The sequence below is a fragment of the Carettochelys insculpta genome, chromosome 27 (genome assembly GCF_033958435.1).
Source record: "Carettochelys insculpta isolate YL-2023 chromosome 27, ASM3395843v1, whole genome shotgun sequence".
NCBI classification, from domain to species: Eukaryota; Metazoa; Chordata; order Testudines; family Carettochelyidae; genus Carettochelys; species Carettochelys insculpta.
Window position 1 is genome coordinate 1,845,836 of NC_134163.1, and position 14,681 is coordinate 1,860,516.

Here is a 14,681-nt window from a genome sequence, read left to right on the forward strand (position 1 = left end):
ATCTACGAGAATATCCACCAGTGTTCCAATAGAGCTGACAACTGCAGCTTCTCTGCCAGGCAGCAGGAGCACGGGGAGCACACCTGCAGCCACATCTCCTGTGTCACAGACATCCTCATCTTCTGTAGAGAGCACATCACCCACAGAAAAGTTGACGAGTGGTAGAACGACTGCAGCTGAGCTGTCAACCACGTTTTTCCTACCTTCAGCCTCACAGTCTGAAAGCACGACGGCAGCTACTGTAGGAGAAACATCCACCCCTCCCCTGGAGACAGGTGGAACGTCTGAAATAGCAGAAAAATCAAGTAGAGCAACAATCACATCAACAACTATAGGACAATTTTTTCCGATGACAGCATCTGAAAGCACAGCTAAAGCCACCTCCACTTTTTCAGAGATCGCCATATCTCCACTGCAGACCACATCTCCAAGTGAGATTCCACCAGCCGGTAGTCCATCCACTTCGGGAAAGAGAACCACCTTTTCCCTTCTTACTACAACTCAATCTGAAAGCACATCTACTTTATCAGAGACCTCTGCCACAAGCCAAACGTCCACCTCACCTCTCGGGAAAACTGCACCTGAAACTACAGCTTCTGCCAGTGTAAGCACAATTGGAGGGGCCAATACACTTCCTCTTTTCTCAACCAGCCCTTCTGAGAGTCCTACCACAGCCTCTTTTTCTATTCCGGAGACCTCCACAGCACCACTAGTGACCACACCTACACTGTCATCTACGAGAATATCCACCAGTGTTCAAAGAGAGCTGACAGCCGCAGTTTCTCTGCCGGGCAGCAGCAGCATGGGGAGGACACCCGCAGCCACATCTCCTTTGTCAGAGACATCCACATCTCCTGTAGAGAGCACATCACCAACAGAAAAGGTGATGAGTAATAAAACAACTACAGCTGAGCTGTCAACCACGCTTTTCCTACCCTCATCCTCACGGTCTGAAAGGACGACTGTAGCTACTGTAGGAGAAACATCCACCTCTGTCCTCGAGACAAGCACAACATCTGAAACATCAGAAAAATCATCTACACGAACACTATCAGCAAAAACTATGGGACAATTGTTTTCAACACCAGCATTCGAAAGCTCAGCTGTGGGCTCCTCAGTTTCATCTGAGACCCTCACAAGTGCACCGCAGACCACATCTCCAAGTGAGATTCCACCAAGCATTAGTCCTACTACTTTGCGAAAGACAACTACCATTTCCCTGCTTGCTACATATCAATCTGAAAGCGCATCTCCCGCCAGCTCTGCTTCAGGCAGAACATCCACCTCAGTTCTCGGGACTAGTTTTACAGCTGAATCTGCATCCCGTGCCGGTACCACTGTAATAGGAGGGAGAACCACATCTGCTCTTTTTTCTGCTAGCTCTCCTGAGAGTTCAACCATAGCCTCTTCTTCTGTTCCAGAGACCGCCACAGCTCCACTAGTCACCACTTCCACAGCATCATCTACCGGAATATCCAGCAGCATTCCAAGGGAGATGACAACAACAGCTGCTCTGCCAACCAGCAGCATCACTGAGCGCACCCCTGTAGCCATATCTGCTATGACAGAGACATCCATATCTCCTGTAGATAGCACTTCACACACCGAGAAGGTGACGAGTAGTAGAACAGCTGAGGAGTCAGGCACACTTTCCCTACCGTCAGCCTCCCATATTCAAAGCACGGAGGCAGCTGCTTCTGGGGAATCATCCACCTCTGCTCTGGAGACACGTATGGAATCTGTAACACCAGGAGCATCAACTATGGGAATAATAAGAGCGACAACTATTGGAGAATTGTTTCCGACGAGAGCATCTGAAAGCACAACTGTAGCCACCTCAACTTTACCAGAGACTTCTACAGCTCCTCTGCAGACCACATCTCCAAGTGGGATTCCACCAACCGGTAGCCCTACCACTTTGGGAAAGACAACTAGCATTTCCTTTCGTAGTACAATTGAATCCGAAAGCCCAACTACAGCCACCACTGCCACAAGAAAAACATCCACCTCAATTCAATTGACCGCTTCTTCCGCTGAAACTACAGCCATAACTAGTATTACTGGAATAGGTCGGCCAACTGCACTTTCCCTTTTCTCATCTAGCCCTCCTGAGAGTATAACCACAGCCTCCTCTTCCATTGCTGAGACCTCAACAACTGCACTGCAGAACTCATCCTCAAATGGTACTACACCAACTGGCAGCCCTACCACTTTGGAAAAAACTACCATGGTTTCCCTATTTAGTGTATCACAACCTGAAACCACATCAACAGCCACCTCTACCAGAGGCAAAACATCCAGATCACCTCTAGGGACAAGTTCTACTGCTGAAACTACAGTCCTTATTAATACTAGTTCTGTAGGAGGGACAACTACACTTCCTCTTTTCTTAAGCAGCTCAGCTGAGAGCACTGCCACCGCCTCCCCTTCTCTTGCAGAGACCTCCAGCTCATCTCTAGAGACAACTGCTGCAGCAGACTCTATTGCCTTCCCTAGTCCTACACGAATAGGAGTGACAACCACAAGTACAACAACTCAAATGACTCTGACTGCTGACACAGGAGCTTCTGAAATTTCTACATCTGGCCTTGGAACTAATTTCCCAGGTGATATACCAACCCCTATAGGTACCACTAGAGAACTTGGAACGACCAAAATGACTCCAATCACCACTATACCTAGTGAGATGACAAGTTATATGTCTACCACAGTGGAGAGAAGAACTATGATTGCCCTTTCTACAATGTCCCCAACTGAGTCTATATCCTCTCTGGATACCACTGTCAGAGGAAAGACATCCCCAGCCGTATCTGTGACGACCACAACATCACTTGCACCTACCACAGCTGCATTTACAAGTAAGTCTCTTATTTTCCTCTTATAGATGTTTCTTCAAAATTGATGCAGACCCATTTCAACTATCAGAAACCCAGAGTCCCTGAGGCTGTGTCTACTCTAGCAAGCTCTTTTGAAAAAACTGGGTCTCTTTGAAAAATGCATTCTTTCAATATTGAATCAGAAGAACCCAGCACTTTTCCCAGTGGTCCTCTTCTCCTCCCAGAGGAGGAAGAACACCTCTTTCCAAAAGATTCTTTTGGGAAATATATGTGCAGATGCCACAGTGGCCCTTTTCCCTGTAGAGCTGTCCTCCTGGTGACAGATTTTTCACTCCCTGTACTGTCCTTTCGAAAGAGTGGATGCTGTGTGGATGCTCTCTATAAAACAAGCAGATTGATTTTTTCAATCTCTCTCTCTGTGTGTACACACTATCTTTTGAAAGAAGGTTTCTTTTCAGAAGAGATCTTCCAAAAGAACTTCTTTGGAAGGATCACAGTTTTGTAGATGTAGCCTTAGTGTTTATCATTTTAGGACTGAGGTATTTTGAAGACAGCAAAAGTGAATGTTTCATGCCAACTGTTGTAGCCAGATATTATTTGTTATATACTTAGTGAAATTTAAACTTTCCAAAAATATAGAATACAATAGATTTGAAAATAAATTAAAAGTAATAGAACAAATGTGAGCATCTTATTTTAATAAATGTGTCTTCTTAGCTCAATACTTCTTGCAAGTTGTTAATTAACATAAATAACAATGGGAGAGGAATATGTGATGTAGAAAGGGATTGGAACGATCAATGTCCCAGTTTTGCTTGGTACCTTTTTGTCATTTACAGCAACTGCTTGCAAGCCCAACATAGAAATATTAAGAACTAAGATGAAGCCCTTGCGTATGTGCTTAATATTAAGCATATGATAAGTCTTAAGTATGCGCTTAATATTAAGCATATGATATGGACTTTGCACTCAAAACAAGAGCAGCAGCTCAACACATTCCACATGCGCTGCCTTAGGCGCATACTCGGTATCTCATGGCAGGACAAGGTCCCCAATAGCGCAGTGCTTGAGAGGGCAGGCACTACCTCCATGTTCACCCTCCTCAAAAAGAGGTGTATGCGCTGGCTGGGCCATGTCTCATGCATGACGGATGGCCGAATACCGAAGGACCTCCTCTTCGGCCAACTGGCATCTGGAAAGAGGCCAAAAGGGCGACCTAAATTGCGCTACCAGGACACGTGCAAGCGTGACCTCAGCGCTCTCTCTATCAGTGTGAACACCTGGCATTCGCTCGCCTCAGACAGGCATGCCTGGAAACAGGGAGTGAAGGAAGCTACTTACTGCCTGCATGTCTCCTCAGAGGACAGCTTCCCTCTTCTAGCCACGATGTCCCTGCCAGCAAGGGAGACCTTCTTCAGTCAGATTCTTTACACTGGATGCATAATGCTAACAAGGAGGCTTTGATTCTTCAACGGTATCATTTTCAAAAGCCGCTAGGATATATGAGAATATCAGTAGACTTAATCACTTAGATGCTTCTGCAAATGTTACTCCAGATGTTGAAATTGTGTCTTGGGGTGAGATGGGGAAGCCTTGATGTTTAGGTCATTGAGTCTTTTTCCAAACTGTTCATTTAACCTTGCAGCTTTGATCCACTTACATGTCTACTGTGTTTCCTTATGCTTCAATGTATTTTTCTCCTTTCAGTCCCTTCTAGTCTCTTCTTTGTGTTTCTCCACTGCCACACCTTAAGGTTCAGGCACCTTGGGGCTCCCTGCATCTCAAGTTCCTTCCCTCTCCTTCTTCACTCCTATTTCTTTTGAGAAGATTTCCCAATCAATCTCCTCCTGACTTCATCTTCTTTACACTTGGCTGTCCCATGGACTGCATTGGCCCACTCTTCTTGGGGCTAACTCTATCCCTTGGCTTTGTGAGAGTTAAAGTTGTACAGGTTTCCAGATGTGGACACCAGGAAGATCTCCAAGCTGGCTCTGCATAGGTCAGTCTGGAAGGCACAGTTGGGGCAGGCCACAGGAGAGGCTATGAAAGCCACATTTATATGGAGCTAGTGGCCAGTGGGAAAATGGACAAAAAAGTGTCCCTCTGCCAGATGGAATTATTTATTCATGTTTTGTGCTCAAAAATCCTAAAATTTTCAAAATGTCTTTGAGTCAGTTTCACTGTCACATCACACACACACACACCCATCTCGGAAGTATACAGGTGCTCTGATGCTTAGTCATGCTGAATAGTATTTTACTCATTGACTCATCATATTGAAGCCATAGAATATACTCAGAATAAGGACTGTTGTGCAGGACTAAATGTGGCAGAATCTGGTACTGTGGAATATGATCTCAGATGAAAGTCAATAGAGGAAATTGGTAAGTCTTGGGAGGGATAGATTATAGCTCATAAGTGATGGTAAACGCCAGTTCCACCGTACACACACAAACAGGTGAAAAAACATTTTCGCTCATAATAATAGAAATTTACAACTAGGCACAGTCAGAAAACAGCAGTTTCAGAACCTATCAGAGTTTGATATAAAGATATTTAAAGAAAGGCTGCCTCTGGAGCTGCCACTGGGACCGCTGCCATCACACGTGTCGGACACCAAGTGGTGGGGATCGGTCACATAACAGACAGACAGCACTTCCCACATACAGCTCTCAGGAGGAGCCACAATTAAAGGTTCCAAGAGCCACATATGGCTCAAGATCTGTGGGTTTGCCACCCCCCCCCGTATTTGCCAAAACAGAGTGTCCTATACATCATGGCTACGTCTACACGTGCACCCAACTTCGAAATAGCTTATTTCGATGTTGCGACATCGAAATAGGCTATTTCGATGAATAACGTCTACACGTCCTCCAGGGCTGGCAACGTCGATGTTCAACTTCGACGTTGCTCAGCCCAACATCGAAATAGGCACAGCGAGGGAACGTCTACACGGCAAAGTAGCACACATCGAAATAAGGGAGCCAGGCACAGCTGCAGACAGGGTCACGGGGCGGACTCAACAGCAAGTCGCTCCCTTAAAGGGCCCCTCCCAGACACACTTTCATTAAACAGTGCAAGATACACAGAGCCAACAACTAGTTGCAGACCCTGTATATGCAGCACGGACCCCCAGCTGCAGCAGCAGCAGCCAGAAGCCCTGGGCTAAGGGCTGCTGCCCACGGTGACCACAGAGCCCCGCAAGGGCTGGAGAGAGAGTATCTCTCAACCCCCCAGCTGATGGCCGCCATGGAGGACCCCGCTATTTCGATGTTGCGGGACGCGGATCGTCTACACGTCCCTACTTCGATGTTGAACGTCGAAGTAGGGCGCTATTCCCATCCGCTCATGGGGTTAGCGACTTCGACGTCTCGCCGCCTAACGTCGATTTCAACTTCGAAATAGCGCCCAACACGTGTAGACGTGACGGGCGCTATTTCGAAGTTACTGCCGCTACTTCGAAGTAGCGTGCACGTGTAGACGCAGCCTACGGCTACGTCTACACGTGAAGCCAACATCGAAATAGCTTATTTCGATGTAGCAACATCGAAATAGGCTATTTCGATGAATAACGTCTACACGTCCTCCAGGGCTGGCAACGTCGATGTTCAACTTCGACGTTGCGCGGCACCACATCGAAATAGGCGCTGCGAGGGTACGTCTAGGCTACGTCTACACGTGCACCCAACTTCGAAATAGCTTATTTCGATGTTGCGACATCGAAATAGTCTATTCCGACGAATAACGTCTACACGTCCTCCAGGGCTGGCAACGTCGATGTTCAACTTCGACGTTGCTCAGCCCAACATCGAAATAGGCACAGCGAGGGAACGTCTACACGCCAAAGTAGCACACATCGAAATAAGGGAGCCAGGCACAGCTGCAGACAGGGTCACGGGGCGGACTCAACAGCAAGTCGCTCCCTTAAAGGGCCCCTCCCAGACACACTTTCATTAAACAGTGCAAGATACACAGAGCCAACAACTAGTTGCAGACCCTGTATATGCAGCACGGACCCCCAGCTGCAGCAGCAGCAGCCAGAAGCCCTGGGCTAAGGGCTGCTGCCCACGGTGACCACAGAGCCCCGCAAGGGCTGGAGAGAGAGTATCTCTCAACCCCCCAGCTGATGGCCGCCATGGAGGACCCCGCTATTTCGATGTTGCGGGACGCGGATCGTCTACACGTCCCTACTTCGATGTTGAACGTCGAAGTAGGGCGCTATTCCCATCCGCTCATGGGGTTAGCGACTTCGACGTCTCGCCGCCTAACGTCGATTTCAACTTCGAAATAGCGCCCAACACGTGTAGACGTGACGGGCGCTATTTCGAAGTTAGTGCCGCTACTTCGAAGTAGCGTGCACGTGTAGACGCAGCCCTACACGCCAAAGTAGCACACTTCGAAATAAGGGTGCCAGGCACAGCTGCAGACAGGGTCACAGGGCGGACTCAACAGCAAGCCCTTAAAGGGCCCCTCCCAGACACAGTTGCACTAAACAACACAAGATACACAGAGCCGACAACTGGTTGCACACCCTGTGCATGCAGCATGGATCCCCAGCTGCCGCAGCAGCAGCCAGAAGCCCTGGGCTAAGGGCTGCTGCCCACGGTGACCATAGAGCCCCGCAGGGGCTGGAGAGAGAGCAGCTCTCAACCCCCCAGCTGATGGCCGCCATGGAGGACCCGGCAATTTCGACGTTGCGGGACGCGAATCGTCTACACGGTCCCTACTTCGACGTTGAACGTTGAACGTCGAAGTAGGGCGCTATGCCGATCCCCTCATGAGGTTAGCGACTTCGACGTCTCGCCGCCTAACCTTGAAGTTAACTTCGAAATAGCGCCTGATGCGTGTAGCCGCGACAGGCGCTATTTCGAAGTTAGTGCCGCTACTTCGAAGTAGCGTGCACGTGTACACACAGCTCATATGAGGGGAGTGGCAAATGTATTAGACACAGCAACTTTAAATAAATACAATTAACTTTAATATACAATAATTGATTCTGTTTTTAAAAGCTACATATTAGTTCAATCAATGTACATGAATTAATTGATTTTACATTCTGTTTGTCTTCTTCCTTTCTCAGCTGTTTCACCAACAACATTTATAGCTCCTGCAACCCAACATTTCACAGTGAACTTCACCATTACCAATCTCCTGTATGAGTCAAACCTGGGAAATCCTCACTCTGCCCTGTACAATGCTACGGGGAAACTTGTGCTCTCTTATGTAAGTGTGTTGGGCGGACAGCCTGCCTAGCAGTCTGGGGGTACCTGGTGCTCTCAGCAGTCAAACACACTAACGACATCCTCTCTATGCTAGATCAACCAAGCGGTTGGAAACGGCAGCATCGGCCAAGCTCACCTCACATGCGAAGTACTGGGCTATAGGTAAGATCCAAGTGCCATGATCACCAGATCAGCCAAGAGTGGGAAAGTTCCTTTGCTGTGAAGTTGTTCAGAATGGGATAGTTGTCATCAAATCATTTCAAGAGATATTAAATCTCTTGCAGACAAGGGAGATCTCAGAGCGACACTGGTGTGGATACCGTCTGCACCTACAGGACCAACACCACCTCTCTGCCATTCGACAGAGTGAGGATTTATCATGAAATCAGCAACATGACAAATGGTATCACCACCTTGGGCCCCTACCGCCTGGACCAGGATAGCCTCTACGTTAATGGTAATCAGCTCATTTCATGACCTGTTCCTAGGAATTCTTTCCACAGGTGTAACTAGAGAGACAAGATATATGTTACAGACATCAGAGGTCACAGTTATGAAGCTACTAAAATTTTCCATCCCCGAATAAGAGAGAACACAGAAAGTCAATGCTTTAGTGTTATGGGCTATGTCTTTTTCTGCACCACCTTCCCTTTTCCTTGTCACTGTTTCCTTCCCCTCCCGTCTTGTTACCCTCTTATCATTTTCCCTTCTCATTCCAGGTTATAACGCAGCAGCAGCAGCTCTGTCAAGTGAGTAGAGTTCAGAACGATCTTTAGGGAACAGGATGGGGAGAGAGTTCGTGAGAGAAGCTGGTGAATGGTGCTTGTGTAGAAATGCGCCTCCGCTCAGCGTGGAATGGAATTGACCCTCTGAGGCGAATTTACTGTTGTTCTTTTGGGGGAAAGGCAAAAGCCCCTTTGCGATTTGCCTATACCTACAGCTATGGAAGCAGAGATGTGTTTCCGTAGGTGTATGGGGGGAATACAAGACCATCAATGGGGCAGGAAATGTGAACGGGGTGTTTTTGCGGAGTGTGGCATAAGTAGCAGCATTGGTTGCTGGAGCTCCAGGTCTCTTTCAAATACTGCTGCATTGCTGAGCTGCCCCTCCGGATGCTGTTCTCAGGGAGGATGGGGGGCCACGAGGCTGCCTGCCCTGTGCCACACCCCATTAGCCATTTTCCCCTCCCCTTTGGAGAGTGGAGAGCCAGGATCCCCACCTACCTCGCCCCCTGGCCTGTGGTGGCTTTTGGCCCTACTCAGGGGGAACACTGGCTTTTCATTTTGTTACGTCATTGTTTCAGCTTCTTCGCCAACAACAACCCCCACTCCAGCCACCGAACATTTTACCCTGAACTTCTCCATTACAAATCTCGTATATCAGTCAGACTTGGAAAATCCTCAGTCTACCCGGTACAATGCTACAGGGAAAGTTTTGGTCTCTTTGGTAAGTGGGATTGGCTCACAGCCTGCCTTGCAATTTGGGGGTACCTGCTGCTCTCAGTAGTACAACACACTTACGACATCCTCTCTTTGTTAGATCAACCAAGTGGTTGGAAACAGCAGCATCGGCCCAACTCACCTCAGATGCGAAGTGAAGGGTTTTAGGTAAGATCCAGGTCCCAAAATCACCAGATCAGCCAAGCGTGGGAAAGTCCCTTTGTTGTGAAGTTGTTCAGAATTGGACAGGTGTCATCAAATCATTTCAAGAGATATTAAATCCAGCACCATGTCCCCTCTTGCAGACCGGGGAGATCTGGGAGCGACACCGTTGTGGATGCCGTCTGCGCCTACAGGCCCAACACCAGTGCTCTGCCGTTCGACAGAGTGAGGGTTTACCATGAAATCAGCAACATGACAAATGGCACCAGCACTCTGGGCCCCTACCGCCTGGACCGGGACAGCCTCTACATCAATGGTAATCGGCTTATTTCGGTACCCGTTCTTGGGAATTATTCGCACAGGTGTAACTAGAGAGACAAGATATATGTTACAGACACCAGAGGTCACAGTTATGAAGCTACTAAAATTTTCCATCCCCGAATAAGAGAGAACACAGAAAGTCAATGCTTTAGAGTTATGGGCTATGTCTTTTTCTGCACCACCTTCCCTTTTCCTTGTCACTGTTTCCTTCCCCTCCCATCTTGTTACCCTCTCATCATTCTCCCTTCTCATTCTAGGTTATAACGCAGCAGCAGCAGCTCTGTCAAGTGAGTAGAGTTCAGAACGATCTTTAGGGAACAGGATGGGGAGAGAGTTCGTGAGAGAAGCTGGTGAATGGTGCTTGTGTAGAAATGCGCCTCCGCTCAGCGTGGAATGGAATTGACCCTTTGAGGCGAATTTACTGTTGTTCTTTTGGGGGAAAGGCAAAAGCCCCTTTGCGATTTGCCTATACCTACAGCTGTGGAAGCAGAGATGTGTTTCCGTAGGTGTATGGGGGGAATACAAGACCATCAATGGGGCAGGAAATGCGAACGGGGTGTTTTTGCGGAGTGTGGCATAAGTAGCAGCATTGGTTGCTGGAGCTCCAGGTCTCTTTCAAATACTGCTGCATTGCTGAGCTGCCCCTCCGGATGCTGTTCTCAGGGAGGATGGGGGGCCACGAGGCTGCCTGCCCTGTGCCACACCCCATTAGCCATTTTCCCCTCCCCTTTGGAGAGTGGAGAGCCAGGATCCCCACCTACCTCGCCCCCTGGCCTGTGGTGGCTTTTGGCCCTACTCAGGGGGAACACTGGCTTTTCATTTTGTTACGTCATTGTTTCAGCTTCTTCGCCAACAACAACCCCCACTCCAGCCACCGAACGTTTTACCTTGAACTTCTCCATTACAAATCTCGTATATCAGTCAGACCTGGAAAATCCTCAGTCTACCCGGTACAATGCTACAGGGAAAGTTTTGGTCTCTTTGGTAAGTGGGATTGGCTCACAGCCTGCCTTGCAATTTGGGGGTACCTGCTGCTCTCAGTAGTACAACACACTTACGACATCCTCTCTTTGTTAGATCAACCAAGTGGTTGGAAACAGCAGCATCGGCCCAACTCACCTCAGATGCGAAGTGAAGGGTTTTAGGTAAGATCCAGGTCCCAAAATCACCAGATCAGCCAAGCGTGGGAAAGTCCCTTTGTTGTGAAGTTGTTCAGAATTGGACAGGTGTCATCAAATCATTTCAAGAGATATTAAATCCAGCACCATGTCCCCTCTTGCAGACCGGGGAGATCTGGGAGCGACACCGTTGTGGATGCCGTCTGCACCTACAGGCCCAACACCAGTGCTCTGCCGTTCGACAGAGTGAGGGTTTACCATGAAATCAGCAACATGACAAATGGCACCAGCACTCTGGGCCCCTACCGCCTGGACCGGGACAGCCTCTACATCAATGGTAATCGGCTTATTTCGGTACCCGTTCTTGGGAATTATTTGCACAGGTGTAACTAGAGAGACAAGATATATGTTACAGACATCAGAGGTCACAGTTATGAAGCTACTAAAATTTTCCATCCCCGAATAAGAGAGAACACAGAAAGTCAATGCTTTAGTGTTATGGGCTATGTCTTTTTCTGCACCACCTTCCCTTTTCCTTGTCACTGTTTCCTTCCCCTCCCGTCTTGTTACCCTCTCATCATTCTCCCTTCTCATTCTAGGTTATAACGCAGCAGCAGCAGCTCTGTCAAGTGAGTAGAGTTCAGAACGATCTTTAGGGAACAGGATGGGGAGAGAGTTCGTGAGAGAAGCTGGTGAATGGTGCTTGTGTAGAAATGCGCCTCCGCTCAGCGTGGAATGGAATTGACCCTCTGAGGCGAATTTACTGTTGTTCTTTTGGGGGAAAGGCAAAAGCCCCTTTGCGATTTGCCTATACCTACAGCTATGGAAGCAGAGATGTGTTTCCGTAGGTGTATGGGGGGAATACAAGACCATCAATGGGGCAGGAAATGTGAACGGGGTGTTTTTGCGGAGTGTGGCATAAGTAGCAGCATTGGTTGCTGGAGCTCCAGGTCTCTTTCAAATACTGCTGCATTGCTGAGCTGCCCCTCCAGATGCTGTTCTCAGGGAGGATGGGGGGCCACGAGGCTGCCTGCCCTGTGCCACACCCCATTAGCCATTTTCCCCTCCCCTTTGGAGAGTGGAGAGCCAGGATCCCCACCTACCTCGCCCCCTGGCCTGTGGTGGCTTTTGGCCCTACTCAGGGGGAACACTGGCTTTTCATTTTGTTACATCATTGTTTTAGCTTCTTCGCCAACAACAACCCCCACTCCAGCCACCGAACATTTTACCCTGAACTTCTCCATTACAAATCTCGTATATCAGTCAGACCTGGAAAATCCTCAGTCTACCCGGTACAATGCTACAGGGAAAGTTTTGGTCTCTTTGGTAAGTGGGATTGGCTCACAGCCTGCCTTGCAATTTGGGGGTACCTGCTGCTCTCAGTAGTACAACACACTTACGACATCCTCTCTTTGTTAGATCAACCAAGTGGTTGGAAACAGCAGCATCGGCCCAACTCACCTCAGATGCGAAGTGAAGGGTTTTAGGTAAGATCCAGGTCCCAAAATCACCAGATCAGCCAAGCGTGGGAAAGTCCCTTTGTTGTGAAGTTGTTCAGAATTGGACAGGTGTCATCAAATCATTTCAAGAGATATTAAATCCAGCACCATGTCCCCTCTTGCAGACCGGGGAGATCTGGGAGCGACACCGTTGTGGATGCCGTCTGCGCCTACAGGCCCAACACCAGTGCTCTGCCGTTCGACAGAGTGAGGGTTTACCATGAAATCAGCAACATGACAAATGGCACCAGCACTCTGGGCCCCTACCGCCTGGACCGGGACAGCCTCTACATCAATGGTAATCGGCTTATTTCGGTACCCGTTCTTGGGAATTATTCGCACAGGTGTAACTAGAGAGACAAGATATATGTTACAGACATCAGAGGTCACAGTTATGAAGCTACTAAAATTTTCCATCCCCGAATAAGAGAGAACACAGAAAGTCAATGCTTTAGAGTTATGGGCTATGTCTTTTTCTGCACCACCTTCCCTTTTCCTTGTCACTGTTTCCTTCCCCTCCCATCTTGTTACCCTCTCATCATTCTCCCTTCTCATTCTAGGTTATAACGCAGCAGCAGCAGCTCTGTCAAGTGAGTAGAGTTCAGAACGATCTTTAGGGAACAGGATGGGGAGAGAGTTCGTGAGAGAAGCTGGTGAATGGTGCTTGTGTAGAAATGCGCCTCCGCTCAGCGTGGAATGGAATTGACCCTTTGAGGCGAATTTACTGTTGTTCTTTTGGGGGAAAGGCAAAAGCCCCTTTGCGATTTGCCTATACCTACAGCTGTGGAAGCAGAGATGTGTTTCCGTAGGTGTATGGGGGGAATACAAGACCATCAATGGGGCAGGAAATGCGAACGGGGTGTTTTTGCGGAGTGTGGCATAAGTAGCAGCATTGGTTGCTGGAGCTCCAGGTCTCTTTCAAATACTGCTGCATTGCTGAGCTGCCCCTCCGGATGCTGTTCTCAGGGAGGATGGGGGGCCACGAGGCTGCCTGCCCTGTGCCACACCCCATTAGCCATTTTCCCCTCCCCTTTGGAGAGTGGAGAGCCAGGATCCCCACCTACCTCGCCCCCTGGCCTGTGGTGGCTTTTGGCCCTACTCAGGGGGAACACTGGCTTTTCATTTTGTTACGTCATTGTTTCAGCTTCTTCGCCAACAACAACCCCCACTCCAGCCACCGAACGTTTTACCTTGAACTTCTCCATTACAAATCTCGTATATCAGTCAGACCTGGAAAATCCTCAGTCTACCCGGTACAATGCTACAGGGAAAGTTTTGGTCTCTTTGGTAAGTGGGATTGGCTCACAGCCTGCCTTGCAATTTGGGGGTACCTGCTGCTCTCAGTAGTACAACACACTTACGACATCCTCTCTTTGTTAGATCAACCAAGTGGTTGGAAACAGCAGCATCGGCCCAACTCACCTCAGATGCGAAGTGAAGGGTTTTAGGTAAGATCCAGGTCCCAAAATCACCAGATCAGCCAAGCGTGGGAAAGTCCCTTTGTTGTGAAGTTGTTCAGAATTGGACAGGTGTCATCAAATCATTTCAAGAGATATTAAATCCAGCACCATGTCCCCTCTTGCAGACCGGGGAGATCTGGGAGCGACACCGTTGTGGATGCCGTCTGCACCTACAGGCCCAACACCAGTGCTCTGCCGTTCGACAGAGTGAGGGTTTACCATGAAATCAGCAACATGACAAATGGCACCAGCACTCTGGGCCCCTACCGCCTGGACCGGGACAGCCTCTACATCAATGGTAATCGGCTTATTTCGGTACCCGTTCTTGGGAATTATTTGCACAGGTGTAACTAGAGAGACAAGATATATGTTACAGACATCAGAGGTCACAGTTATGAAGCTACTAAAATTTTCCATCCCCGAATAAGAGAGAACACAGAAAGTCAATGCTTTAGTGTTATGGGCTATGTCTTTTTCTGCACCACCTTCCCTTTTCCTTGTCACTGTTTCCTTCCCCTCCCGTCTTGTTACCCTCTTATCATTTTCCCTTCTCATTCCAGGTTATAACGCAGCAGCAGCAGCTCTGTCAAGTGAGTAGAGTTCAGAACGATCTTTAGGGAACA

The 14,681-nt window shown here is 48.6% G+C and overlaps 1 protein-coding gene across 1 annotated transcript in view; it reads left to right on the forward strand.

Moving 5' to 3' along the window:
* The first annotated feature begins 349 nt into the window (after nucleotides 1-349).
* Nucleotides 350-14,681, forward strand: part of MUC16 (mucin 16, cell surface associated) — a 33,273-nt gene continuing 18,941 nt past the window's right edge. The window contains exons 1-22 of the mRNA XM_074977921.1: nucleotides 350-431; nucleotides 695-883; nucleotides 7,918-8,060; nucleotides 8,154-8,221; nucleotides 8,344-8,516; nucleotides 8,779-8,808; nucleotides 9,363-9,505; nucleotides 9,599-9,666; nucleotides 9,804-9,976; nucleotides 10,239-10,268; nucleotides 10,823-10,965; nucleotides 11,059-11,126; nucleotides 11,264-11,436; nucleotides 11,699-11,728; nucleotides 12,283-12,425; nucleotides 12,519-12,586; nucleotides 12,724-12,896; nucleotides 13,159-13,188; nucleotides 13,743-13,885; nucleotides 13,979-14,046; nucleotides 14,184-14,356; nucleotides 14,619-14,648. Coding sequence (XP_074834022.1) covers nucleotides 350-431; nucleotides 695-883; nucleotides 7,918-8,060; nucleotides 8,154-8,221; nucleotides 8,344-8,516; nucleotides 8,779-8,808; nucleotides 9,363-9,505; nucleotides 9,599-9,666; nucleotides 9,804-9,976; nucleotides 10,239-10,268; nucleotides 10,823-10,965; nucleotides 11,059-11,126; nucleotides 11,264-11,436; nucleotides 11,699-11,728; nucleotides 12,283-12,425; nucleotides 12,519-12,586; nucleotides 12,724-12,896; nucleotides 13,159-13,188; nucleotides 13,743-13,885; nucleotides 13,979-14,046; nucleotides 14,184-14,356; nucleotides 14,619-14,648 — 2,341 coding nt within the window. The remainder of the gene's footprint in view (nucleotides 432-694; nucleotides 884-7,917; nucleotides 8,061-8,153; nucleotides 8,222-8,343; nucleotides 8,517-8,778; nucleotides 8,809-9,362; nucleotides 9,506-9,598; nucleotides 9,667-9,803; nucleotides 9,977-10,238; nucleotides 10,269-10,822; nucleotides 10,966-11,058; nucleotides 11,127-11,263; nucleotides 11,437-11,698; nucleotides 11,729-12,282; nucleotides 12,426-12,518; nucleotides 12,587-12,723; nucleotides 12,897-13,158; nucleotides 13,189-13,742; nucleotides 13,886-13,978; nucleotides 14,047-14,183; nucleotides 14,357-14,618; nucleotides 14,649-14,681) is intronic.